The sequence below is a fragment of the Oncorhynchus gorbuscha genome, linkage group LG02 (genome assembly GCF_021184085.1).
Source record: "Oncorhynchus gorbuscha isolate QuinsamMale2020 ecotype Even-year linkage group LG02, OgorEven_v1.0, whole genome shotgun sequence".
Lineage (NCBI taxonomy): Eukaryota > Metazoa > Chordata > Actinopteri > Salmoniformes > Salmonidae > Oncorhynchus > Oncorhynchus gorbuscha.
The window spans coordinates 17,630,127-17,657,317 of record NC_060174.1 but is presented as its reverse complement, the minus strand read 5'-3'; the positions used below and the strand labels follow the sequence as shown (position 1 = coordinate 17,657,317).

Genomic DNA, 27,191 nt, shown 5'->3' with positions numbered 1-27,191 from the left:
AACAATAAAAGTAGATTTTTGTCATTAATATCAATCAATAAATAAATCCTTCCTTTGTATTTGTGTAAACGTCAATCTTTCGTGCTCAACGCACTTACGTTGTGTGGCGCTAGGAAGTTCGTCACTGTTTGGAGTTCAGGCGCGTCTCGAGCTGTGTTTTCTGTTTAATTTCAGGTGCGGTTCGAATTTTGTTTAGGTTCAAATCTGACTCGAAGCAGAAACTGTGATCGCAAATATCCGCTTGGATAAACATATCACCGAGGATCTTGATCATATTCATTACTGGACCGGAGTCCATTTAGTCAGCGTAACTTGTGTCGAGATGAGTGTGGAGGCGTACGGGCCGAGTTCTCAAACGCTCACCTTCCTGGACACGGAGGAAGCGGAGCTACTTGGGGCTGATACCCAGGGCTCGGAGTACGAGTTTACCGATTTTACCCTCCCCAGCCAGACGCAAACTCAAGGCCAAACCCAGAGTCAGCTGGACAATCAGGTTTGTAATTCTTCATGTGAAGCTAGCCAAACTCGCATTCTTGCCCTCCATCAATTCCTACAACTGCTAACGCTAGCTAGCTAACGTTAATGTTAGCCAGCTAGCTACTACTAGCCATGTTCGCTAACTAGTTAACTCGTGTTTGCTAACATACACTGGTAAATGGTCATCTATGACTACGTAGCAATCACTGCTGGCTGGCTAGTATTAAAAAATTAGCTAACGTCAGCAATATTATTTAGCTATCAAACCTCTACCTAGTGCCATAGCGATGCCTCCCATGTTTTTGGAATTGTTGCAGTCCTAATTCAACCATGTTCCATCTGTAGGTAAATGGTCCTGATGAAGGGCTTCACAATGGAGGACTCGATGATGTGGCCAAGGCGAGCCAACTCCTTGCTGAGTTGAACTTCGAGGAGGATGAAGAAGACACCTATTACATCAAAGACCTCCCACTGCATGCCTGCAGGTAGGAGAGCGAGCCAAACACTTGATTACAAATTTCTACGATTGTCCCACAGTATCAGACTGTTAAACAGCTATCACTAACATTGATTGGCTGCTGCCAACATACTGACTCAAATCTCTAGCCACTTTAATAATTAAAAATTGGATTAATAAATGTATCACTAGTCACTTTAAACAATGTCACTTTATATAATGTTTACATACCCTACATTACTCATCTCATATGTATATACTGTACTCTATACTATCAACTGCAACTTGCCTATGCTGTTCTGCCATCGCTCATCCATATATTTACATGTACATACTCTCATTCATTCCTTTATACTTGTGTGTATTAGGTAGTTGTTGTGAAATTGTTAGATTACTTGTTAGATATTACTGCACGGTCGGAACTAGATGCACAATCATTTCGCTACACTCATATTAACATCTGCTAACCATGTGTATGTGACCAATAAAATTGGATTTGATTGGTTGAATTGTTCGAGTAACATGTGGACAAACACTTTTATATATGCAACACCCTACTAACTAATATTTAGAGTTTGCTAATAAGGTAACATATTTCCTTTTTTGTAATATAAAAATATTTCAACTCTGTTATTGTTTTCTGTACGCTGCACCCAATACATATGTATGTCATATAAGGGCCTTTTCCTATGTTTATTTTTTCAGTTACTGTGGCATCCATGATCCTGCATCTGTAGTGTACTGCAACACAAGCAAGAAGTGGTTCTGCAATGGACGTGGCAATACATCTGGCAGGTATGCAACACTCCAGTGTCTCATACACTAAAAATGTGTATTCATAACATGCATTTGTATTTATTATTGATCCCCATTAGCTGCTGCCAAGGCAGCATCTACTCTTCCTGGGGTCCAGCAAAATTAAGGCATTTTATACAATTTTGAAAGCATTACAATACATTCACAGATTTCACAGCACACGGTGCCCTCAGGCCTCTACTCCATCATTACCACATATCTACAGTACAAAATCCCTGTGTACATGTGTATAGTGTGTATGCATTTGTCTGCCTACGTTTGTTGCTTCAGTCCCGCTGTTCCATGAGGTGCATTTCTATCTGTTTCTTTTAAATCTAATTTTACCACTTGCATTAGTTACTTGATGTGGAGTAGAAATCCATGTAGTCATGGCCCTATGTAATTTAGTGCGCCTCCCGTAGTCTGTTCTGGCCTTGGAGACTGGAAAGAGACCTCTTGTGGGTTATGCATGGGTGTCCGAGCTGTGCGCCAGTAGTTCAAACAGACGGCTCGGTGCATTCAACATGTCAATACGTCTCATAAATACAAGTAGTGATAAAGTAAATCTCTCCTCCACTTTGAGCCAGGAGAGATTGACATGTATATTATTCATATTAGCTACATGTTGTTCGTCCAAGGACCAGCCATGCTGTGCAAATTTCCTATGTCCCTTTTTGTGGCACCTGACCACATGACTGAACAGCAGTCCAGGTGCAACAAAACTAGGGGCTGTAGGACCTGCCTTGTTGATAGTGCTGTTAAGAAGGTAGAGCAGAGCTTTATTATGGACATACTTCTCCACATCTTAACTACTGTTGTATCAATATGTTTTGACCATGACAGTTTACAATCCAGGGTTATTTCAAGCATGTTAGTCACCTCAACTTGCTCAATATCCACATTATTTATTACAATATTTAGTTGAGGTTTAGGGTTTAGTGAATGATTTGTCCCAAATATAATGCTTTTAGTTTTAGAAATATTTAACTTATAACTTGCCAATCACTCTAAAACTAACAGCAACTCTTTAAGTGTTGCAGTAATTTCAGTCGCTGTTGTAGCTGACATTTATAGTGTTGAGACATCCACATACATAGACACACTGGCTTTACTCAAAGCATGTCATTAGTAAAGTTTGAAAAAAGTAAGGGGCCTAGACAGCTGCCCTGGGGAATTCCTGATTCTACCTGGGTTATGTCGGAGAGGCTTCCATTAAAGAACACCCCCTGTGTTCTGTTAGACAGGTCATTCTTGGTCACAATATAGCAGCGGGTGTAAAACCATAACACATACCTTTTTCCAGCAGCAGAATATGATCAATGATGTCAAAAGCCACACTAAAGTCTAACAAAACAGCCCCCACAATCTTTTTATCATCAATTTCTCTCAGCCAATCATCAATCATTTGTGTACGTGCTGTGCTAGTTGAATGTCCTTCCCTATAAGCATGCTGAGTCTATTGTGAATTTGTTTTCTGTAAAATAGCATTGTATCTGGTCAAACATGATTTTTTCCCCGAAGGGTTGGTAACAAGCTGATTGGTCGGCTATTTGAGCCAGTGCAGGGGGCTTTACTATTCTTTGTGGAATGGCCTTTTGCTTCCCTCCATGCCTGGGGGCACATACTTTTTAGTAGGCATATATTGAAAATTTGGCAAATAGGAGTGGCAATATCATCTGCTGTTATCCTCAGTAATTGTCCATCCAAGTTGTCAGACCCCGGTGGCTTGTCCTTGTTGATAGGCAACAATTTTTTAACCTCTTCCACACTCACTTTACTGAGTTCAAAATTACAATGCTTGTCTTTTTATAATTTGGTCAGATATACTTGGATGTGTAGTGTCAGTGTTTTGTTGCTGGCATGTCATGCCTAACTTTGCTAATCTTGCCAATGAAAAAAATAATTAAAGTATGAATGATGAATGAGTCATCTGATTCAATGAATGATGGCGCTTAGTTAGCTTTTTTTCCCCAAAATATAATTTAAGGGGATCCAAAGCTATTTACCATCATTCTTGGTCATTATGTTTATTTCATAGATATGGCTACTATATTGTGATCACTACATCCGATGGATCTGGATACTGCTTTCAAGCTAATTTCTGCAGCCTTAGTAAAGGTGTGTAAAGGTGTGATCAATACATGTTGAGGATTTCATTCATTCGTGTGCTGTTTGTAACTACCCTGGTAGGTTAACTGATAACCTGAACCAGGTTGCAGTCACTGGTTACAGTTTGAAGCCTTTTCTTGAGTGGGTGGCTTGATGAAAGCCAGTGAATATTTAAATCACCTAGAAAATATACCTCTCGGGTTGATGTCACATGCATTTCACACATGTTATCCAGATACTGACTGTTCGCACTTGGTGGTCTATAGCAGCTTCCCACGAGAATGGACTTTAGGTGAGGCAGAGGAACCAGTAGCAGTATTAGTTCATCAATATTTAGCTCTCTAATCTTTACAGGAATGTGGTTCTGAATATAAGCAGCAACACCTCCACCATTGGCATTTCTTTCTTGTTTTTGTACATTTTATAACCATGTATTGCTATCACTGTATCATCAAATCTATTATCTAAGTGAGGTTCACAGACAGAATGTGAATATCATCTTTTACTAGCATGTTATTGATTTCATGAACTTTGTTTCTTAAGCTACATATGTTAATGTGGGGTATTTTGAGCACTCAGCTTACATGCGTGTGGATGTAAGTTGATCCTCTCCCATGCTCTCATTCAGCCACATAGTGAACCACTTGGTGAGAGCCAAATGCAAAGAGGTGACTCTGCACAAAGATGGGCCACTGGGCGAGACGGTGCTGGAGTGCTACAACTGTGGCTGTCGCAACGTCTTCCTCCTGGGCTTCATCCCCGCCAAGGCCGACTCGGTGGTGGTGCTGCTGTGCAGGTGTGTACAATCAGATGGAAAGGGGGGAATGGTGGCTAACAGTGGGTGGGATGTGATGGACTGATTCTGCATGTGTGATTACCATAGATTTGACAGTATGTGTATTGCCATAGATACCCTGATTTAAACATAAGTATGTCATATTATGGCAAGAGAGCAAGACAACCAACCATGTTGACATTATCCATATGTTTGTGCTACTAGGCAGCCATGTGCCAGTCAGAGCAGCCTGAAGGACATCAACTGGGACAGCTCCCAGTGGCAGCCACTGATCCAGGACCGCTGCTTCCTGTCCTGGCTGGTGAAGATCCCCTCAGAGCAGGAGCAACTTCGGGCCCGCCAGATCACAGCCCAGCAGATCAACAAGCTGGAGGAGCTCTGGAAGGTACTAGGCTGGCTTAATTTATCCAGAGCTATGAAGTATGACATAGCTTAACCTCAGAAATAATCATATAAAACCACAGCATCTGATATACTGGGCAGGGGAAGCCCCCACCTATCACTAGCTGTAGAAGGAAGCAGTCAGTGTTCACATATATGGACGTGAATGAAAGCATGAACTTGTGCATCATCCTCTCGTCTCAGGATAATCCCACGGCCACTCTGGAGGACCTGGAAAAGCCCGGCGTAGACGAGGAGCCCCAGCATGTGCTGCTGCGCTATGAGGATGCCTACCAGTACCAGAACATCTTCGGCCCCCTCGTCAAGCTGGAAGCTGACTACGACAAAAAGCTTAAAGAGTCCCAGGTACCGCCTCCACATCCCCCTTAGATAATCCATTAACTCCCCTTTAAGTCAACATGAGGGCAGTCACAACTGCGTCTACTGTGCCACGTTCTACTATAACGTACACATTCTATGTAGTATAAGTTTACTTATGTCTTGTGTGAGGTGAAATTATAATGGTGGAAACCTTGCTGTAACCCTGCCAAATTTATGAAATCAGTGAAAATTTTCAGGGAAGGATGCAAATTCAAAGAAACATAAATTGTACTTGAACATAGCAGGGTGGCTGGGTTGTTTTTTATGTAGCTAATGACAGTATGACTCATTTGTTATACATTTTTCCCCCTTTGTTCTCATCTGTAACTCTTCACAGACCCAAGATAATATAACAGTCAGGTGGGACCTGGGGCTAAATAAAAAGCGGATTGCCTATTTCTCCTTGCCCAAGACGGATTCAGGTGGTAATTATTTCAATGGGCTTTTCTCTGTCTACCAGTGGTTCTGTTGTGCATAGAGAACCCACGCATCCCATACCTGCATCCCCAGTGGTGTGTGTGTGTGTGTGTGTTTTTGTGCTGGCCGTTTTGTGTACGGTATTGTATTTTGTCCACCTTCTTGGAACCATTATATATTTTTGGATGTACTGTAGGTTTGAGCAAAGTGTTTCTAACTTCTCTGTTGTGGTTGTTTGCACAGACATGCGGCTGATGCAAGGAGATGAGATATGTCTGCGCTACAAAGGAGAGCTGGCCCCACTCTGGAAGGGCATCGGCCATGTCATCAAAGTCCCAGACAGTATCCTTTAACTGAAAGATCATTCTGAAGAAAAACACATTTTCTTCACAGTGGTTGCTCATCCCTACCTTTTTTTTATCTCAGTGTTTCCTTTTTTGGCAAATAGGATCCACATCTCCATCTTTCCTTTTCCATGATGGGGTCAGGGGAAAAAGTTGATTTGCGTCTCAACTCGTCAACCAATCTCAATGTCTCAAACGAAAACTATTTTTTTGGTCGCCGTCGGAAAACGTGAGGTAAGCAGTCTGAGGCTAGCCACGTTATTGGGTTGTAACGTTTAAAGCCTTGCATAAAGAAATCATATTTTATTGGGATGGTAGAGCTAGTCTACCATAGCACTCCCTTCGGAGAGGCCCATCCAGGGGTTTTCACCCCTCTAGATTGCACTCCAGCTAGTGTATCTGATGTATGCTAATGTTGGGAAAATCTACAGTTTTGTAGACCTTTCATCCCTACTATTAACCCCGTTCAAGGGGAGAGAAAAACCCCCATCTTTTTCTTTCTACCATTCCACAAAGAAAGGCTATTTTGCTGTACTTATTTCCTTAGCACCCTTTGTGAAAGACTATGGAGATGAGATTGCTATAGAATTGCGCAGCAGTGTTGGAGCTCCTGTGGAAATACCCCACAACTTCCAGGTGGATTTTGTGTGGAAGTCCACTTCCTTTGACAGGTACGACAAGCAGGTCAGAATATTTAATCAGTTCTACTTTGGTTTTTGATGCTCTGATGTTTTTAACGTGACTTGATTTCCAGAGAGTACTGATTGATAAGAACGTCTGCTAAATGACTTAAATGTAAATGTAATGATTGCACAGCTAAAGCTTCGTTTCACACAAATTATCACTAACATAAATTCTGTTGGTTATACATTATACATAAAGTATTTAATGAATAAGACATGAAATGAAGGTACTAGCTTGTATTATCATTGTTAACCACATCACTCTTTATCTCCACTATAACCCATTGGTTTCCACTGGGTTTCAGAATGCAGAGTGCCCTGAAGACCTTTGCTGTGGACGAGACATCCGTGTCAGGCTACATCTACCACAAGCTGCTGGGCCACGAGGTGGAGGATGTCATCATCAAGTGTCAGTTGCCCAAACGCTTCACTGCACAGGGCCTGCCTGACCTCAATCACTCTCAGGTCTGACCCCCGCTCCAGACACCTCACTGACCCACCTGACCATGGGGCTCGACACTTTTGAATTTCTAACCAATTCGTTTTAGTGAATGAATGATTATAAAAGGAAGACATTTCCTCATGATAGTAATGCCGTCTTATAATCAAGTTAAATGTTAATTTCCCGTACTTCCATGTGCTTATCTTTATGTGCAACGTTCATAAGTGTTGGCTTTGATTTGTGTGTTAAAATAGGTGTATGCTGTGAAGACTGTGCTGCAGAGACCCCTCAGTCTTATCCAAGGCCCTCCCGGCACTGGGAAAACGGTCACCTCTGCCACCATAGTGTACCACCTCGCCAGGCAGGGCAATGGGTAAAGCAGTTCACACTCAGAATCTCACATTCTCGTTATCTATTTGTTAAAAGCAAGTCATTTTAGGGGAAGCTCTTATCCAGAGCAATTAAAGGTAGGCTATGTACAAGAAGGCTGAACATCAAAGCGAACTATGAAAGTATGCTATAGCATCTGCTCGTTGTCATTGCATTCTGCATTCATCCGTTGTGTGTTTGGTTCTGCAGGCCCGTGCTGGTGTGTGCTCCCAGTAACATCGCAGTGGACCAGCTGACTGAGAAGATCCACATGTCTGGCCTGAAGGTGGTCAGGCTGTGTGCTAAAAGCAGAGAAGCCATTGACTCCCCTGTCTCCTTCCTGGCCCTGCACAACCAGATCCGCAACATGGACAGGTGGGGCATGCTGGGAAATTAAGTCCTTTTTTCCCTTTTTCCCCCCGCACCGTCTAAACTGGAATTGTACTGCTGTAGTGGTGCTGTCATAATCACTGTGGTTAATACCTTGAGCAATGTATTAGCCTTGTTTAAATATCAAATAATGAAGAAACGGGAAGGATGCATTTGTTAACTGCTTCAATAGAACCATTGAATAGTTCTGTCAGATTTGCTAATAGGGGTCATGCTTAGTTTTCTGTCCTTGCGAAGTGTTACTCTTTAATATAATAACTGTAATTCTTTGTGTTGCTAATGACTCAACGTGCTGTGTCTGCTGTGACCCCAGTATGCCAGAGCTCCAGAAGCTGCAGCAGCTGAAGGATGAGACCGGGGAGCTGTCGTCCGCTGACGAGAAGCGCTACCGGGCCCTGAAGCGCACCGCTGAGAGAGAGCTGCTCATGGTGAGGAGGACACTTAACACTACCACTTTTGTCGCCCAATAAGTCACTGCAGTTACAAGTCTTATGAGAACAGTACGGCCAGTCCTGTGATGTATAATGTTTTTTGACCTAGTGACGATACGGGTTCCCCATTCCTCTAATTTTAAAGCAACTGATAACCTGTTTGCCACTGTCCCTCATTAGAATGCAGATGTGATCTGCTGTACCTGTGTGGGGGCAGGAGACCCCCGTCTGGCCAAGATGCAGTTCCGCTCCATCCTAATCGATGAGAGCACCCAGGCCACCGAGCCAGAGTGCATGGTGCCCGTGGTCCTGGGTGCCAAGCAGGTACACACAAAAACAACTATTTATGCTTAAGATTGGTAAAATCCCAATGTTCTTTGCATGGACATGTTTTGACAAAAAGTGTCAATGGTTCAACACAGGCAGTTTTTATGTGACCTACTCAATCCAGACTTTAAAAACAATTTGACCAAAGAAATGGACATGGTCTGTTTAATAAAACACTGTACCAGACAATGTAATTTCCCAGTGTTGATTTCACTACAGCTGGGAGAGGCTTAACATTTCTGGTTAATTGTCATTTAATCGTTAACTCCCCCTCCACAGCTCATTCTGGTGGGAGACCACTGCCAGCTGGGCCCAGTAGTGATGTGCAAGAAGGCAGCCAAAGCAGGCCTGTCCCAGTCTTTGTTTGAGCGTCTGGTGGTGCTGGGCATCAGGCCCATCCGTCTGCAGGTGCAGTACCGCATGCACCCGGCCCTCAGTGCTTTCCCCTCCAACATCTTCTATGAGGGCTCCCTGCAGAACGGAGTCACTGCTGGTGAGTTAGATGTTTTTTTTTACCAAGCTTCTTGCTCATATTATAGCTTTTGAATTGGTCATGTGTACAACAATAATTAACTTATTATTAGCAATGTACTGGTGCCTACTAACATTTCCCCACAAAATATACAGAAGAGCAACTAGAAACGTTTCTGTAGAAACCATGTTTGTTTGCAATCTAGAAGTAGCAGTGTATCGATTCAAGCAGTGTTTCAGATTCCAATGGGTTTGTGTTCAAACACTGACTGTCAAACACTTACTCCACTGTGGAAGTTTAACATTTGGCCACTCTGAAATCTTCTGTAACTCTACTCTAACTTGAAGTGTATTGCTTTTGGGCACATATTTGCTGCCAATTTAGGTTTGTTCACAATCTCACTGGTTTATTGAAGACAAAGTGCCATACTAATGTACAATGTTGACTTTTTTTTTCTGGGCAGCTGACCGCATCAAGAAAGGCTTTGACTTCCAGTGGCCACAGCCAGACAAACCCATGTTCTTCTATGTGACTCAAGGCCAGGAGGAAATCGCTAGCTCTGGAACATCCTACCTGAACAGGTACGGCTCACAGTCCAGTCAAAGTTAATCTCAAAGTATCAACAGCATTGTAAAGTCCATGGAGAATAAGAGCACCTCCTCCCAGCCTCACACTGCACTGAGGCTAGGAAACACTGTCAGCACCGATGAAATTATCGTAGAAATAAGCATTTTTCTACGGCTGGCTATGCTTTCCACCTGGCTACTCCTACACCGGCCAACAGCTCTGCACCTCCCGCAGAAACTTGCCAGAAATCCAGACAGCTGATGTTCTGAAATGGCTGCAAAATCTGGATCCCTACAAATCAGCTGGGCTAGACAATCTGGACCCTCTCTTTCTGAAATGACCCGCCTCCATTGTTGCAAGCCCTATTGCTAGCCTGTTCAACCTCTCTTTTGTATCGTCTGAGATCCCTGAAGATTGGAAAGCTGCCAGAAAACGACCTAGACCCAAACGGTTATAGACCTATATCCATCCTGCCCTGCCTTTCTAAGATCTTCGAAAGCCAAGTTAACGAACAGATCGCCGACCATTTCGAATCCCACCGTACCTTCTCCACTATATAATCTGGTTTCAGAGCTGGTCATGGGTGCACCTCAGCCACGCTCAAGGTCCGAAACGATATCATAACCGCCATTGATAAAAGACAGTACTGTGCAGGCTTTCGACTCTGTCAATCACCACATTCTTATCGGCAGACTCAATTGCCTTGGCTTCTCAAATTATTGCCTTGCCTGGTTCACCAACTACTTCTCAGATAGAGTTCAGTGTGTCAAATCGGAGGGCCTGTTGTCCGGACCTCTGGCAGTCTCTGTGGGGCTGCCACAGATCAATTCTCAGGCCGACTCTTTCCTCTGTATATATCAATGATGTCGCTCTTGCTGCTGGTGATTCTCTGATCTAGCTCTACGCAGACGACACCATTCTGTATACTTCTGCCCTTTGGACACTGCGTTAACAAACCTCCGAATGAGCTTCATTGCCATACAACAATCCTTCCGTGGCCTCTAACTGCTTTTAAATGCTAGTAAAACTAAATGCATGCTCTTCAACAGATCGCTGCCCGTACCTGCCCGCCCAAACTAGCATCACTACTCTGGACGGTTCTGACTTAGAATATGTGGACAACTACAAATACCTAGGTGTCTGGTGTCTCCTTCTAGACTCACATTAAGCATCTCCAATCCAAAGTGAAATCTAGAATCGGCTTCCTATATCGCCACAAGCCTCCTTCACTCATGCTGCCAAACACCCTCATAAAACTGACTATCCTACCGAACTTTGACTTCGCAGATGTCATTTACAAAATAGTTTCCAACTCTCTACTCCGCAAAGTGGATGCAGTGTATCACAGTTCCTTCCATTTCGTTACCAAAGCCCCATATGCTACCTACCACTGCGACCTGTAAGCTCTCTTTGGCTGTCACTCACTACATATTCGTCGCCAAACCCACTGGCTCCAGGTCATCTATAAGTCTTTGCTAGGTAAATCCCTGCCTTATCTCAGCTCACTGGTCACCATAGCAACACCCATCCATAGCACTCGCTCCAGAAGGTATATTTCACTGGTCATCCCCAATGCCAACACCTACTTTGACCACCTTTCCTTCCAGTTCTCTGCTGCCAATGACTAACGAATTGCAAAAAACACTGAAGCTGGAGTCTTATATCTCCCTCTCTAACTTTATAAGCATCAGCTGTCAGAGCAGCTTACCATCATGGTACCTGTACACAGCCCATCCCCATATTAAATATACACTGCTCACAAAAATAAAGGGAACACTTAAACAACACAATGTAACTCCAAGTCAATCACACTGCTGTGAAATCAAACTGTCCACTTAGGAAGCAACACTGATCGACAATACATTTCACATGCTGTTGTGCAAATGGAATAGACAACAGGTGGAAATTATAGGCAATTAGCAAGACACCCCCAATAAAGGAGTGGTTCTGCAGGTGGTGACCACAGACCACATCTCAGTTCCTATGCTTCCTGGCTGATGTTTTGGTCACTTTTGAATGCTGGCGGTGCTTTCACTCTAGTGGTAGCATGAGACTGAGTCTACAACCCACACAAGTGTCTCAGGTAGTGCAGCTCATCCAGGATGGCACATCAATGCGAGCTGTGGCAAGAAGGTTTGCTGTGTCTGTCAGCGTAGTGTACAGAGCATGGAGGCGCTACCAGGAGACAGGCCAGTACATCAGGAGACGTGGAGGAGGGCAACAACCCAGCAGCAGGACCGCTACCTCCGCCTTTGTGCATGGAGGAGCACTGCCAGAGCCCTGCAAAATGACCTCCAGCAGGCCACAAATGTGCATGTGTCTGCTCAAACGGTCAGAAACAGACTCCATGAGGGTGGTATGAGGGCCCAACGTCCACAGGTGGGGGTTGTGCTTACAGTCCAACACTGTGCAGGACATTTGGCATTTGCCAGAGAACACCAAGATTGGCAAATTCGCCACTGGCGCCACGTGCTCTTCACAGATGAAAGCAGGTTCACACTGAGCATGTGACAGTCTGGAGACGCCGTGGAGAACGTTCTGCTGCCTGCAACATCCTCCAGCATGACCGGTTTGGCGGTGGGTCAGTCATGGTGTGGGGTGACATTTCTTTGGGGGGCCGCACAGCCCTCCATGTGCTCGCCAGAGGTAGCCTGACTGCCATTAGGTACAGAGATGAGATCCTCAGACCCCTTGTGAGACCATATGCTGGTGTGGTTGGCCCTGGGTTCCTCCTAATGCAAGACGATGCTAGACCTCATGTAGCTGGAGTGTGTCAGCAGTTCCTGCAAGAGGAAGGCATTGATGCTATGGACTGGCCCGCCCGTTCCCCAGACCTGAATCCAATTGAGCACATCTGGGACACCATGTCTCGCTCCATCCACCAACGCCACGTTGCACCACAGACTGTCCAGGAGTTGGCGGATGCTTTAGTCCAGGTCTGGAAGGAGATCCCTCAGGAGACCATCCGCCACCTCATCAGGAGCATGCCCAGGCGTTGTAGGGAGGTCATACATTCGTGGAGGCCACACACACTACTGAGCCTCATTTTGACTTGTTTTAAGGACATTACATCAAAGTTGGATCAGCCTGTAGTGTGTTTTTCCACTTGAATTTTGAGTGTGACTCCAAATCCAGACCTCCATGGGTTGATACATTTGATTTCCATTGATCATTTTTGCGTGATTTTTGTTGTCAGCACATTCAACTATGTAAAGAAAAAAGTATTTAATAAGAATATTTCATTCATTCAGATCTAGGATGTGTTATTTTAGTGTTTTTTAGTATATTGTTTGCTTCTTTGCACCCCAGTATCTCTACTTGCACGTTCATCTTCTGCTCATCTATCACTCCAGTGTTTAATTGCTAAATTGTAATTATTTCGCCACTATTGCCTTCGCTCCCTAATCTTACTTCATTTGTACACACTGTATGTAGACTTTTCTATTCTGTTATTGACTGTACATTTGTTTATTCCATGTGTAACTGTGTTTGTGTCGCACTGTTTTGCTTTATCTTGGCCAGGTCGCAGTTGTAAATGAGAACTTGTTCTCAACTGGCCTACCTGGTTAAATAAATATGGATTACTATTTTGGAATGCAACTAGCGTGTCTTTATTTTTAGTTTGTTTGGAACTATCTGAACTACCATCCCCTTCTCCCCAGAACTGAGGCAGCTAATGTGGAGAAGATCACCACAAGGCTGCTGAAGGCTGGAGCCAAGCCTGACCAGATAGGCATCATCACCCCCTACGAGGGCCAGAGATCCTACCTGGTGCAGTACATGCAGTTTAGCGGCTCCCTCCACACCAAGCTCTACCAGGTACAGCAGTATAGCTTAACTTACACTGAAAAAAAAAAAATACAAAGACAATTTTATTTATTTTTGTTGTCACTGTCTGCTCAAGAACATAATTTGTCATATTGATTTGCTTTATTGTTCTGCAGGTGGTAGCAGATTTATAAAATCTTAAATCAATATTACGTTACTACTAATATGTCGCAATCTGTTGCATTTGACCAATGCATGCGTTAGAACTGTTCTGTCCTCTTTTCTCTGCTGTCAGGAGGTTGAGATCGCCAGCGTGGACGCGTTCCAGGGCAGGGAGAAAGACTTCATCATCCTGTCCTGCGTCCGAGCCAACGAGCACCAGGGCATCGGCTTCCTCAACGACCCGCGCCGTCTCAACGTGGCCCTCACCAGAGCCAAGTAAGCATCTGGACCATTAGTCTCCATTCTCACCACAGCTTCTCTGGAAGGATTGTTCCAGCCCGGCTCGTAATAGTGGTTCAGCAGGAATACGTGATTAATTTAGTTGCGATTCATGTGTAAATTAATTTTATATCATGAATGAATCAATTTGACCCGTGACCCCAACCCCCCTTTTTCGATGGGTATAGCGGCTCGGCCTGCGAGGTTATTTCCCTCAGAAATATTAGTGACTACCTCTGATTTTAGACTGTAATTATTGACTATTTAGACTGTCATTCATTAGAATGTTTACCCTTCCCGTCAATGTGAATGTAGCTAATGCAAATGCATTGGTCAAATATCTTGTCACCGAAGTAGAAATGCCTGCAACACTTAATGGTTAATTCTATGATAGCAGATTAAAGGCAATCTCCCACTGACCAGTGTTGTATATTGTGTAATGTATGTTTACAGGTATGGGGTGATCATTGTGGGCAACCCCAAGGCCCTGTCCAAGCAGCCTCTGTGGAACCACCTGCTCAACTACTACAAGGAGCAGAAGGTTCTGGTGGAGGGACCCCTCAACAACCTGCGAGAGAGCTTGATGCAGTTCAGCAAGCCCCGCAAGCTGGTCAACGCCATTAACCCTGTGAGTTATCACAGGAGTGTACAGTTGGCACATGTTTTCAGTGTGGTTATTTATGTAGAGGCTAGTCCCATGTACATGTTATTTAGTCATACTTTTAACACTTCTTCCCCAGTAACATTTGTAACACTTTTTCTCAGTTACACTCTGAACAATTACACTTTTGTTGGCCAATATGTTACGACAACAGAACAGCAGTGCTTCTGCATTTTTCCTGGGTTTTGAACCCATGTCTGTATTCCAGGGAGCCCGGTTCATGAGCACTGCCATGTATGACGCCCGCGAGGCTCTCATCCCTGGGTCTGCCTACGATCGCAGCAGCGCAGGTCAGTGGAAAAATACCTCTTTAATCATTGTTTTATAATGTGTTGATTTTAGTTCTGTTCCTCCTTCAATAGCTGCTAATATTTTAACACTTAGACATCCATTTAAAAAAATTGCTACATGGAACAAATACATTCTCCAGTGATGTGACCACTCACACATGCATGACTACTACTGTTCTTTCAACAGGGCGTCCATCCAACATGTACTTCCAAACCCACGACCAGATCGGCATGATTGGGGCCGGGCCAGCCCACATGGCAGCCATGAACATGCCCATTCCATTCAACTTGGTGATACCTCCCATGCCTCCACCAGGCTACCTGGCCCAGGCTAACGGCCCTGCTGCAGGTGAGCAGGAAGCAAGCGGCCATTATTCATTAGTTGTGCATATATTGACTGGTGGAATATTTATTTGGCCCTGTGAAGTTGGACTGTATCCAAATAATATCCAGTCTCTGTGTTCTACTTGGACCTCGGAGTTGCATGTGTCGCTGTTGTGGTGATGGTATGTTACAAGGCTTTGGAGATGTCCTCGTACCCCTACTATTTCTCCTCTGCAATGCATGTTTACTGTTTGTTACTGTTTGATAAGTGAGCTGACGTTAGTCTCTCTCTGCCACGCAGGCCGTGGTGGGGTGCTGAAGGGCAAAGCGGGACGTGGCGGGCGCCAGAGGACCCGCGGAATGGGGAACCACAGTGGCAGTGGGCAAAGCAATGGGCCAAACAGCCAGGCCAGCCAGGACGTGTCTTCCCAGCCCTTCTCCCAGGGGCCACTCACCCAGGGCTACATCACCATGAGCCAGCCCTCACAGATGAGCCAACCTGGCCTCTCCCAGCCTGAACTGTCCCAGGTAACAATACTGGCTTAAACTCTACTCTCTACTACCTCAGCTATACCAAATTAGACTCTGGCCTCGTACTCTTATGCCCAATCCCAAATTGTCCCCACACTGCAATTGTGGAGATCTGAGAGGATTAGATGGGTATGAATAACAATTTTAATAGCTTCACCTTGCCCAGTGGCTATATGTAATGTTTGTCATATTGTTTACACTAAGCAAGAAGTCAGTATGGTAACAATAAAGTATCCAATATGATAATGGCGCCACCAGTGATTGGCTGGGTGAAGGTTTATTTTGCTGAATCTAATCCTCTCAGGGAAATGTTGGAAGAATTATTGTTTTATCTTCAATGTTATTGGGTGTTTCTCCTCTTGTAACAGGACAGTTATCTAGGCGATGAGTTCAAGTCCCAGATCGACGTGGCTCTGTCGCAGGACTCAACTTACCAGGGTGAACGTGCATACCAACATGGTGGGGTGACTGGACTGTCACAGTACTAAAGTGTAAGATAACTATTCCCATTCCTCACAGTACTAGAGTTGAATCAAGAATTGTTATTGATTTGTCCTCTACTGCACAGTCTACAATGAGCTTCAGAAAATTGTTGGTGGAAGGCATTTTGAATATCCTTCTCATTTCCTTTTCTCAGGTTGTTGGAAGAGGAGCTAGGCTTGAGCTGAGCTTAGTTCATCAGCATTTTAATCTGGGTAATAATAAATAAAAAAAATGGATACCTGTTTTCCTCTGCTACAACTGAAGCACCACCGTGTGAAATCAACGGGAGAGAGAAACCAACCAATCACGAGAGAGAAAGAAAGCGATAGAAAGGAAGAACGGACGGCCAGGAAGAGCGAACGAGTGGGAGTGAGGGACCACTGCCGGCACATGGGGACGAGAACGAGAGGAAGGCGACGGCAGGCGGTCGAGCTGTCGTGAGGAAGACGAAACGAGAACGAAGAAACAAAATGAGGCACAACTCCCAATGAAAGATGCCCACCCACCCCCCTCAACCCCTTCCCTTCAAACCTCACGCCTCTGTCTGAGGGCATGATCAGTTGTCCAGAGGACCTCTCTCTTTGAGCAGTGAACAGGGGAAGACAAGTTCTCAAGCAACTTGGCTGGGGGAGCGCATTCCGCTAACTCTCAAAAGCAGATAACAAGAAAGTGGGGGGGGGTACGGAACGCTTCAAGCAGGCAACATAGGAAATCCTCACCTCAAAGTTGATCGGTTGTCACACCCGTTTGATACCCAGACTCATTTGATTAGATTGATGTGGAGGAAGAGTGGCGGTGTCGATCCCGACTCGTAGACCTGAAATCTCATCAAATGACAGCAAGAGGAACACTTCACGTCGTCGTTCAATTTTGAGTTGAAAAGGTTTCTGCGCTAAAGTCTGATATTAAAGAACTCTTAATTGAAATGCCTTTGATTGCCTTGGGAACCATTGGCTTTTTCAACAGGTCTTTTCAGAAATAGGTGGTTAACTAGAAATCCAGGGGAGTTGAGTGGCATGGGGATTTCAGAGGAAAGTTTCTCAAGATGTGAGCTCTGGATCTGAGAGTAATCCTATATCATAATGACCAGCATTGAAGTATATTAACTCAATGTTATTTGAAGTTGCGGCAAAGGCCTTTTTGATCTTTTGAAAGTTTGGGTGACGTGAGATATCGCCCACTATGCTATTGGGCGGATCATTTTCAATTTTTAAAAATGCTTTGTATGCTTAGATCGGCAGCGGCTTTGAAGTAACGCTTTACTCGGGGGAATTCCTTGTTGATGTAAGATCCGTCTGCATGAAACAAATTCCCATGCAAAGTGAAGACTAGAGGAAATCAGTTTTCCTTAATATCCGTCAACACACAATTTTGTGTCACTATTGAAGTTGCAAGCGGTAGGTGGCTAGGTGTGAAACAAAGAACAGGTAAGGTATAGCCAAGGTAGAAAGGGAAGGCTTGTGAACTCCTTGAATGGATACAAATCCTTTGATTCTAGTTATTTTATTTAATATGGAATAGTGAATTGGGGTTCAAATTTGAGTGAAATACAGTCGCCCATAAAGAATGTTAGCTACATTACTAGAATTAAGTTGTCAAATCCAAAGCATTTGAAACCATTTCACACCATCCGTAAATTGACGACTGGTACTGATTTTCAGAGGTGACAAAGTGATTCTCACATGAAATAATGTGTACATCCGAATCAGTGGCCATAACTTCCTTTTGATTATTTGCAGGTACAAAACAGCACAAAACATGAATGTAGGTCAAAGCATGGTTGGCACTTTTTAAGTGAAAGCGACCTTAGCCAGCATATACCAACTTATTAGAAAGAATCAGTGAACATGGCCAGTATGTTGTGACCTTGAAACCACGCAATACTAGTTTCTCAAAGGAATAACTGATACAAGCCACCTTCTCTTAGGAGGTTGCCTGGCGGTTAAGAACATTGGACCAGTATCCAAAAGGTTGCTGGTTCTAATCCCTGAGCTGACTATGGGGAAAATCTGTCTGTGCCCCGAAGCAAGGCTCTTAACCCTAATTGCTCCTGTAAGTCGCCCTGGATAAGATTGTCTGCTGACAAAAATGTAAAATGAGTTCCCACCAAACCAGGAGAAGGGCTTTCCTTTTGTAACTTTGATTTTATGTGCGTTTTACATTTTTGGCTTCCCTGTAGTTTGCCCATTGTAGCTGTTTACTCCAGAGTCTTATGGCTCCAAACCCTCCATTCTTTTTCCCCTATGTGAATTCTAATGTAATCTATCCGGCCCCTAGCATTTCCTTCTTTGGCTGATTTGCTTGTGCACCATTTTTTTGTGTGTGTTGTAGACAACATTTGACTTAAGTAGTTATCTGATGACAAAGGGTGGTGAAATAATGGTTTTATTTTAAAGTTTTAAATCAATCCCTAAAGGGAAAAGCCACAAACTATTTTTCTTTCATTAGTCCAACTGGTGATAGCCTCAAAAGTTAAGATATTGGTCTTAATCAGTGTCACCTGCCATGTCATTATGATGACATGCAAAACATTTTGGGACTGTATCAGTGGACTAATAGTTTGTGGATTTGTCCTTTAACTAAACTATCCATGGGACTTTTGTATTTAGAAATCCTCGTCTATCAGTTTTTAGAAATGTTTGGGTGCTTGGCACCAAATTGAGAATATTAATTTTAGCTCACAACCTGCTTTGTCTTCCGATGTCCATTAATTTTTGTTTGTCATCACTTGACTTTGAATTTGTCAATCCAAAAGACATTGTATGACAATCATGCTGTCAAATAGCTAGTCGTGGTTGAAACATGCTTAGTCGTTTGATCGACATTATCTATTGATTCCTGACATGTTTTAGGATATTTTAGTACAGTAATCTCTGCCCATCATTTGAAAATCTGTGCAATTCATGGAGTTGAAGTGAAAATTAATTCAAGACATTTCGCCTTATGAGTCCTTTCTTGTAAAACATTAATAAAGTTTGCTTCTGTCAAAGGTTTGGAAAGCAAAATGTTGATGCACTGCCATTTATTTGGAAACGTACAGATAAAACATGTTGCACAATAATGGGCAACTGGCCTTGTTAAATACACAATTCATAAATGTACAGTGCTGCTTTATGTGGACTTCACTGCCTTTTCCTTTCGAATGTGTTTTTGCTTCATCAGTTTCTTCTGAATTGTTTCCTGTATCCTCTCCTTGAACAACTTCTTCTCACTCCTTATCTTCTCCAGTTCAGCCTTTCTCTTTGCCTCCACGTCTGGATCCTGTGACAGGCAAGTAGTTGGAATATCAGAACAAATCGACTAAACCCTCATCACAGCAAAACCTTTAACTCGGACCATGGAGGTGTGGCTCATGGTGAACATACTTTCCCCTCCAAAATCATCTGTTTTCTCTTGTTGATCTCCTTTTTCTCATCAAAATCTGTTGACTCAAGTTTCTGCAAACAAAAGGAATGGTGAGACAAGTCACAGCAGTAATATGAGCCCTTGTTATCCAACAGCCACATGTTCACAACAGAAATATCTGTGTATAAATAGAATGGGTATTTGTACAATTTCACACTCCCGTCTGGCCACGTTGACTTGAGTGAGGATCTTCAGAACCTCTTTCTCCTCCACTGGATATTCCTTCAGTTTGGCCTCTGGACAAAGGGGAAAGCAAAACAAATTAATTTGAGCATTCTGCCCTGTGATCATATTCTATGTAGTGATACTCACAAATGGCTAATAGGCATGTCTGAATTGGAAAGGGTAGCGAGTAATCGTAAAACAACTGCTGACTACTTTTCAATGCATGTTTGACACTTACGGATCTGTCCCTCGATGGAATGAACCAAGTGGATGTCATACTGTGTCACCAGTGTGATCGAGACACCATGTCTTCCTTTAGACAAATCAGAGAAAAGTTGTTTATACATCTAAGTCTGTACAGTAGCAGCCTATGTTGTAACAGGCAGAGATACTGAAGGATGATTGTTACCTGCTCTGGCAGTTCGGCCTACTCTGTGAATGTAGATCTTGGGCAGACCTGGCGTGTTGTGGTTGATGACAACCTGGACTGTTGGAATATCCAGACCTCTGACAATATGGACATGAAAATAGATGAGATTCATAATGGTTTGTAACCTGTCCATATATTGATAATGTTTTGTGAAGATTATACACACACTAACGTTGAATAAAGCTTTCTTACCTGGAAGCCACATCAGTTGCAATCAGGATTTTAAAGACACTGGACTTGAACTTTGCGAGGTTGGCGAAACGTTGTTTCTAAGACAAAGCCAATGTCCAAATTAACATTTGTTATTATTACGAAGCACATGTTAAATGTGTTTCAACTTGTCATGTAACCCCTCAATGTATATAGAGCTACACCCCAGGAGCTGGGGTTGTTTACCTGCTTCATCATTGAATGCAAGGAGATGGTTGGAAAGTTGAATTTCTGCATCATCATTGTGAGGATTTGGCAATTTCTGTAGGAAGAATGCAATGCATTAATGATTCAATGTCTAACAGTAATTCTATATGGACAAAGTATGTCAAAAGGCTGATACAGCAGCATGTTCTACTGGTTATTTTCTTATCTTCATATTTTTCTGGGGTCTTAAGTCATTTACATGTTTATTTCTAGGGGTTAGATCAGATTCCATCAATCTGCAATATTAAAGCTATGTAATTGTCGGCATCATTTCCAATCCCCCCCAGATTTTTGTAAATATGTATACAGTACTAGTCAAAAATTGACTCCTACTCTTTCAAGGAATTTTCTTTATTTGTACTATTTTCAACATAGTTTAATAGTGAAGACACTCTACAAAGTAATCATGTAATAACCCCAAAAAGTGTTAAATCAAAATATGAGATTCTTCAAAGTAGCCACCCTTTGCCTTGACAGCTTTGAACAATCTTGGCATTCTCTCAACCAGCTTCATAAGAAATGCTTTTCCAATAGTCTTAAAGGAGTTCCCACATATGCTGAGCACTTGTTGGCTGCTTTTCCCTCACTCTGCGATCCAACTCATCCTAAACCATCTCAAAAACCATCTCCAGGTCATCTGATGCACCACTCCATTACTCTCCTTGGTCAAATAGCCCTTACACAGTCTGGAGGTGTGTTTTGGGTCACTGTCCTGTTCGATAACAAATGATAGTGGGACTAAGAACAAACCAGATGGGATGGCGTATTGCTGCAGAATGCTGTGGTAGCCATGCTGGTTAAGTGTGCCTTGAATTATAAATAATTCACAGTGTCACCAGCAAAGCACCTCCACACCATCATACCACCACCTCCATGCTTCACGATGGGAACCAAACATGCGGAGATCATCCGTTCACTTACTCTGCGTCTCACAAAGACACGGCAGTTGGAACCAAAAATCTCACATTTGGACCAAAAGGACAGATTTCCACCGGTCGAATGTCCATTGCTCATGTTTCTTGGCCCAAGCAAGTCTTGGGCCAAAAAACGGTGTCCTTTTAGTAGTGGTTTCTTTGCAGCAATTTGACCATTTAGGCCTGATTCATGCAGTCTCCTCTGAACAATTGATGTTGAGGTGTGTGTGTTACTTGAACTCTGAAGCATTTATTTGGGCTGGTAACTATCTTCTGTAGCAGAGGTAACGCTGGTTTTCCTTTCCTGTGGTGGTCCTCATGAGAGCCAGTTTCAACATAGTGCTTGATGGTTTTTGCAAATCCACTTTTTGTCCAAATGCATTAAGGAAGAAATTCCACAAATTAACAAGGCACACCTGTTAATTTAAATGCATTCTAGGTGACTACCTCATGAAGCTGGTTTAGAGAATGCCAATACTCTGCAAAGCTGTCATCAAGGAAAAGGGTGGCTACTTTGATGAATCTCATTTTATTTTGTTTAACCATTTTTTGGTTACTACATGGTTCCATACATTTCACTCCTAATATTGACATCCTTGATAAATATGTGCAAGATGGGCTGTGAAAATGTTTTCTTTGCTGTTTATCCTTTTGGTGTTTCATTCAAATTATTCACATAAATCAAACCTTTAATTTTAGTACAATTATTGGGGAATTTTTTTAAAATAAATATTTATCTCTGAAACGTGTGCCACAATTGGCACCCCTATGAATTCTTATGAGAAATCTAACTGAAGTATCTTCCCATTCATATTTAATATTTTTAAGTTCACCTGAGTGATTGGGAACACTTAAGTGGTAAGCCATGACTTCCTGTTTCACTGGGGTATAAATATGAGGTGACACAGGCCTAGTTCCCATAGTCATCCATCACTATGGGAAAGACCCAAAAATACAGCAATGATGTGACAAAAGGTTGTCAAGCTATAAGAAAATAGCTCAACAGTTGAAAATGCCCATTTCCACCACCAGGGCAATAATAATGAAGTTTAAAGCAACTGGAGATGTTAACATTAGGCCTGGAAGAGGACGTGTGTCTATATTGACACAAGGCACAATGAGGAGGATGGTTAGAGTGGCCCAAAAATATTCAAGCATCACAGCTGGAGAATTGTAGACGTTAGTTGGGTATTGGGGTCAGAAAGTCTCTAAAACCAAGATCAGACGCCACCTACATAACCACAAGTTTTTTGGGAGGGTTGCCATAAAAAAAGCCTTTGTTGTCATTAAACAACAAACTCAAGTACTTACAGTTTGCCAAATGTGGAACTGGGTTCTATGGTCAGATGAGACCAAAAAAGAGCTTTTTGGAAACACACCAGAGGTGGGTTTGGTGTCGACAGAAAGATAGCCATGCAGAAAAGTACCTCAGCCCCACTGAAGTATTTTGGTAGATCTCTGATGTTGTGGGGCTGTTTTTCTTCCAAAGGCCCTGGACAACTTCTTAGGATACATGGTATCATGGACTCCAAGTACCAGCAGATATTAAATCCAAACCTGACTGCTTTTGCAAGGAAGCTTAAACTGGGCCGTGGTTGGGGCCCCAACCAATGATAACATTTTTGACATGCATTTTTCTGTTGTTGTTATTCTGTCTCTCACTGTTCAAATAAAACTACCATTAAAATTATAGACTGATCATTTCTTTGTCAGTGGGCAAACGTACAAAATCAGCAGGGGATCAAATACTTTTTTCCCTCACTGTATACAGTACCAAAACAAATGATCTAATGATTCAGTCTCTTCGCAGCGAATTCTGCAGAACTGGGATGGTTATATCTCCCATATATAACATTCTATTGGTTGCAAGAATTTTGTATGAAATTTCAATTGAAAAATTCTGTGTTTTGAATCTGGCTTTGTTTTGTGTATCAGTTCATAAACCATGTGCCATGGAATCGGGTACTCTGCAAAATAGTTGGGAAGAGATTTTCAATCTATATGGCACGTGAATAATCAGCGTACAATGACACCTTTGTTTTTAAGCCCTGGATTTCTAACCCCTTGATATTATTGTTGGATCTAATTTTAACAGCTAACATTTCTATGGCAATAAACAGATATGTCGATAGTGGATAACCTTGTTTTACTCCACAAGACAGTTTAAAACTTTGAGACATGGCCATTATTTACACGTAGGGTAACTATACATAACTTCAACCCATTTTAGGAGAGATTCTCCAAAATTGTAATATTCCAGGCATTTATATATAAACACAGGTCATACATTATCAAAAGCCTTTTCAAAAACAGCTAGAAATACCAGGCCTGGTTTCCCAGATTTTTCATAGTGTTCTATTGTTTCCAGTACTCTTATAATTATCTCCAATGTATCATCCATGTAAAAAAAATATGTCTGATTAGGATGAATAATATCCAACAATAACTTTTTAAATTCTATGCATCTTGCATCACAACATTGAAGTGTAAGAGGCCTTCAATTGTTTAAATTGACTGGATCTTTATGTTTACCACTTGGATCCTGTTTCAGTAATAATGAAATCAGACCTTGTTGAGTGTTTGATAATCAATTGTTTGGGTAATTTAGCAGACGCTCTTATCCAGAGCGACTTCCCAGAGCAATTGGGATCAAAGGCATTCTTACTTGCAGGTGTTGGTGAAGATCATGATCGACCAGTCGTCATGCTCATCTTGAAACTTCTGGATCAGGTGCACTAGGTAGGCATCTTTCACTTTCTCTGGTGTCAGGATGTACCTTTGATCCAACTCCTCTACCGTGCGGGCCCTATGAGAAAAATATACATACAATTGAATTATTTTGAACCAATATAGCACATTTTGTTTTAAAAACAAGAGCAAAGAGCTACTCCATTTGTTGATAATCAAGAGAGAAAATAACCTTCATTTAACCAGTCAATTAAATTGAGAATCTTTTCCCACTCAGTTCAGTGTACAATTTACATGCCAAAATGGTTAAAATACACACGGGCACACAAATGATATACAATTATGGAATAGAACACAAGACAGACATGTCCTGTTTTGAAGAATGAGGTTTACCTCTACGTGCATATTTAAGCAACTAATCATGTAATGTTACAATGTAGTGATCATGTTGTCAGTCATGCTAAGAGCTTACTCGGACTTGCTTTCCCAGAAGAAGGGCTTGTTCATGGCGATGCCCTTGAGCTCCTGTAGTGTGTCTGTGAGGGTGGCACTGAAAAGCAGCGTCTGGCGTTTGACAGGCACCGCGGCCAGGATCACCTCCAAGTCTTTGGTGAAGTCAGTGCAGCCTTGCTCAAGCAGGCGGTCGGCCTCATCAAGGATCTACCAGAGACAATTACCATTTGGCCCGTGGATTACAATTAGCATTATGTCACAAAATAAAATGTCACCGTTAGGCTCTATGACTTGTCACATTTTACAGAAGATATTTAACTAAATTGATTTTTACTTCCTAATAGAAGGCATGCAGATGACCGTGCATCCTGACAAGTACAATGATAAATCAAGAATAGGCTATATATTTATTTTTAATTAAACACTAACACGGAACCAAAACCGCCTGAATCAATTATATTAATATGGGACAGGTCGAAAAGCCTTAAACATTTATGGAAATTTAGATAGTTAGCTTGCTCTTGCTAACAAACGTGTCCTGGGATATAATCATTGAGTTGTTATTTAACCTGAAATGCACAAGGTCCTCTACTCCTCCAATTAATCCACACATAAAACGGTCAACCGAATCGTTTCTAGTCATCTCTCTTCCTTCCATGCTTTTTCTTCTCTTGACTTTATATTTCAATTGGAAACTTTCATATATTAGGTGCATTACCGACACTGACATCCTTTGTCTTTCAGTCACCCACGTGGGTATAACCAATGAGAAGATGGCACGTGGGTACCCGCTTCTATAAACCAATGAGGAGATGGGAAAGGCAGGACTTGCAGCGTGATCTGCGTCAGAAATATAACTATTTTAGCCCTTGGCAATGCACTCTCGTTGGCACGCGCGAGCAGTGTGGATGGCAGGGTAGCCTAGTGGTTAGAGCGTTGGACTAGTAACCGGAAGGTTGCAAGTTCAAACCCCCGAGCTGACAAGGTACAAATCTGTCGTTCTGCCCCTGAACAGGCAGTTAACCCACCGTTCCTAGGCCGTCATTGAAAATAAGAATTTCTTCTTAGCTGACTTGCCTGGTTAAATAAAGGTAAAAAAAATGTTTTTGTTTGAATCACATAGATTTCTAAATGTATTTTGCAATGCACGCAACGCGAGCGGTGTGGTCTGCCTGTAATGGGGGGAAAAAACATTATCAACACACAAGGTAGTTAATAATATAAAGGTAGTTCATAACAGTCTCACTGTTTTGGTTGACAGTGAGACATCCTCACCTAGACAACCTCCAACATAATTGCCTTTGTGGACACATCATTTAATTTCTTCTCCAACAAACTCACCAGAAACTGGATCTTCTTGATGCTGAATGTGTCGGAGCTCCGAATGTGGTCTGCCAGTCTTCCTGGAGTGGCTACAACGACGTGTGGCTTCTTAGAGAGCTCCAAGGCCTGTGTGATCATATCTGTTGGGAAAATCACTAGAACATTAGAACATACTGGACGACTGAATAAGAATGCAATGAGAGGCAGTGTTTTTGGTAATCAACATTACCCATTCCACCAACAATGATGCAGTCCCGCAAGCCCATTGGTTTTCCCAGGACTCTAAACTGTTCAGCAATCTGGTAAGCCAATTCTCTGCAAAAGACACAAGTTTAAACATTACACAACATTGAACATTATATACTTGCCTTTTCCAGAAGATAGTTCACAATTATCAGAAGATTTACCAACCTGGTAGGTGTGAGAACTAAACAGAAGATTCCATATGGGTCCTCAGATAATTTCTGTAGCACTGGTAGCACAAAGGCAGCTGTCTTCCCACTGCCAGTCTTGGCACAACCCATACAATCCCGACCTAGAAAACAGAGGGGCAAAATCATATCTCAAAAAAAGTATTGATAGCTAGTTAGTTTACTCTCTTGATCAGGTCGTTATTGTAGCTAGAAGTTATGTGTTCTCTTTAAACTGCTACCTGGGTAAATACATGTTAAACCTTATATTAAAAAATATATATATTACAAGAAATAATACATCGTTTGTTAGCAAACGTTAAGTGTTACCTTCCAGAATCGGTGGCATACAGTTTTCCTGGACTTGAGTTGGTTTACTGATCCCCATTTGTTTACATTGTTGAATCAGCCAATCTGACAGACCGAGAGAGGAAAAATCCGACATTTTGCAGTTCTCCAAAATTCCAGATTGAAAAGTATATATTATACTTGGTTTTGTGAGCCAAAGTGTTCAAAATTATCCTCTGAAACCCAAGAAGATCATCCTCGTGTTATTTTACGTCTGTCGCATTTTGGTGACGTCAACATTAGCTCCTCCTATGGATGACGCAATTGGTCATATTTTCAACACAGTAGCCAGCAGATATCTG

The 27,191-nt window shown here is 42.5% G+C and overlaps 2 protein-coding genes across 3 annotated transcripts; one reads left to right on the top strand and one right to left on the bottom strand.

The window, feature by feature from the left end:
- Positions 1–97: 97 nt before the first annotated feature.
- On the top strand, positions 98–19,345 carry LOC123998050 (regulator of nonsense transcripts 1). Of its 2 annotated transcripts, none has more exons than XM_046302897.1 (24): positions 98–493; positions 823–962; positions 1,640–1,729; positions 4,467–4,634; positions 4,839–5,019; positions 5,220–5,381; positions 5,734–5,821; positions 6,057–6,155; positions 6,720–6,828; positions 7,146–7,305; positions 7,537–7,655; positions 7,862–8,026; positions 8,355–8,469; positions 8,653–8,796; positions 9,079–9,292; positions 9,735–9,852; positions 13,501–13,657; positions 13,902–14,044; positions 14,501–14,675; positions 14,917–14,998; positions 15,186–15,347; positions 15,624–15,850; positions 16,222–16,344; positions 16,491–19,345. In XM_046302897.1, the coding sequence occupies exons 1-23, from the start codon at positions 323–325 to the stop codon at positions 16,339–16,341; spliced, it is 3,309 nt and encodes a 1,102-aa protein (XP_046158853.1). In that variant the 5' UTR covers positions 98–322; the 3' UTR covers positions 16,342–16,344; positions 16,491–19,345. The 2 variants fall into 2 exon arrangements, with proteins under 2 accessions (XP_046158853.1, XP_046158844.1); XM_046302888.1 differs by having other exon boundaries at positions 99–493; positions 6,705–6,828.
- ddx49 (DEAD (Asp-Glu-Ala-Asp) box polypeptide 49) lies at positions 19,342–27,122 on the bottom strand. Its single transcript, XM_046302912.1, has 13 exons — positions 26,872–27,122; positions 26,543–26,666; positions 26,361–26,446; positions 26,150–26,271; positions 24,828–25,015; positions 24,333–24,473; positions 20,733–20,808; positions 20,529–20,605; positions 20,316–20,413; positions 20,145–20,219; positions 19,889–19,977; positions 19,702–19,773; positions 19,342–19,597 (listed from the first exon to the last, which is right to left on the bottom strand). Exons 1-13 carry the CDS (start codon positions 26,984–26,986, stop codon positions 19,448–19,450), a joined length of 1,413 nt encoding a protein of 470 aa, XP_046158868.1. The 5' UTR covers positions 26,987–27,122; the 3' UTR covers positions 19,342–19,447.
- Between the last annotated feature and the right edge of the window lie 69 nt (positions 27,123–27,191).

What these genes read in the sequence shown, in the direction of transcription:
- ddx49 (XM_046302912.1), bottom strand. Translation starts at nt 26,986, where the DNA reads ATGTCGGATTTTTCCTCTCTCGGTCTGTCAGATTGGCTGATTCAACAA. An exon ending in ATCTTCACCAACACCTGCAA is followed by an intron (nt 20,809 to 24,332) that starts GTAAGAATGCCT and finishes TTCTTCCTACAG; the next exon opens with AAATTGCCAAATCCTCACAA. An exon ending in AGGCCGAACTGCCAGAGCAG is followed by an intron (nt 20,220 to 20,315) that starts GTAACAATCATC and finishes ATTTGTCTAAAG; the next exon opens with GAAGACATGGTGTCTCGATC.
- LOC123998050 (XM_046302888.1), top strand. Translation starts at nt 323, where the DNA reads ATGAGTGTGGAGGCGTACGGGCCGAGTTCTCAAACGCTCACCTTCCTG. An exon ending in GTGGTGGTGCTGCTGTGCAG is followed by an intron (nt 4,635 to 4,838) that starts GTGTGTACAATC and finishes TTGTGCTACTAG; the next exon opens with GCAGCCATGTGCCAGTCAGA. An exon ending in GGAACATCCTACCTGAACAG is followed by an intron (nt 9,853 to 13,500) that starts GTACGGCTCACA and finishes CCTTCTCCCCAG; the next exon opens with AACTGAGGCAGCTAATGTGG.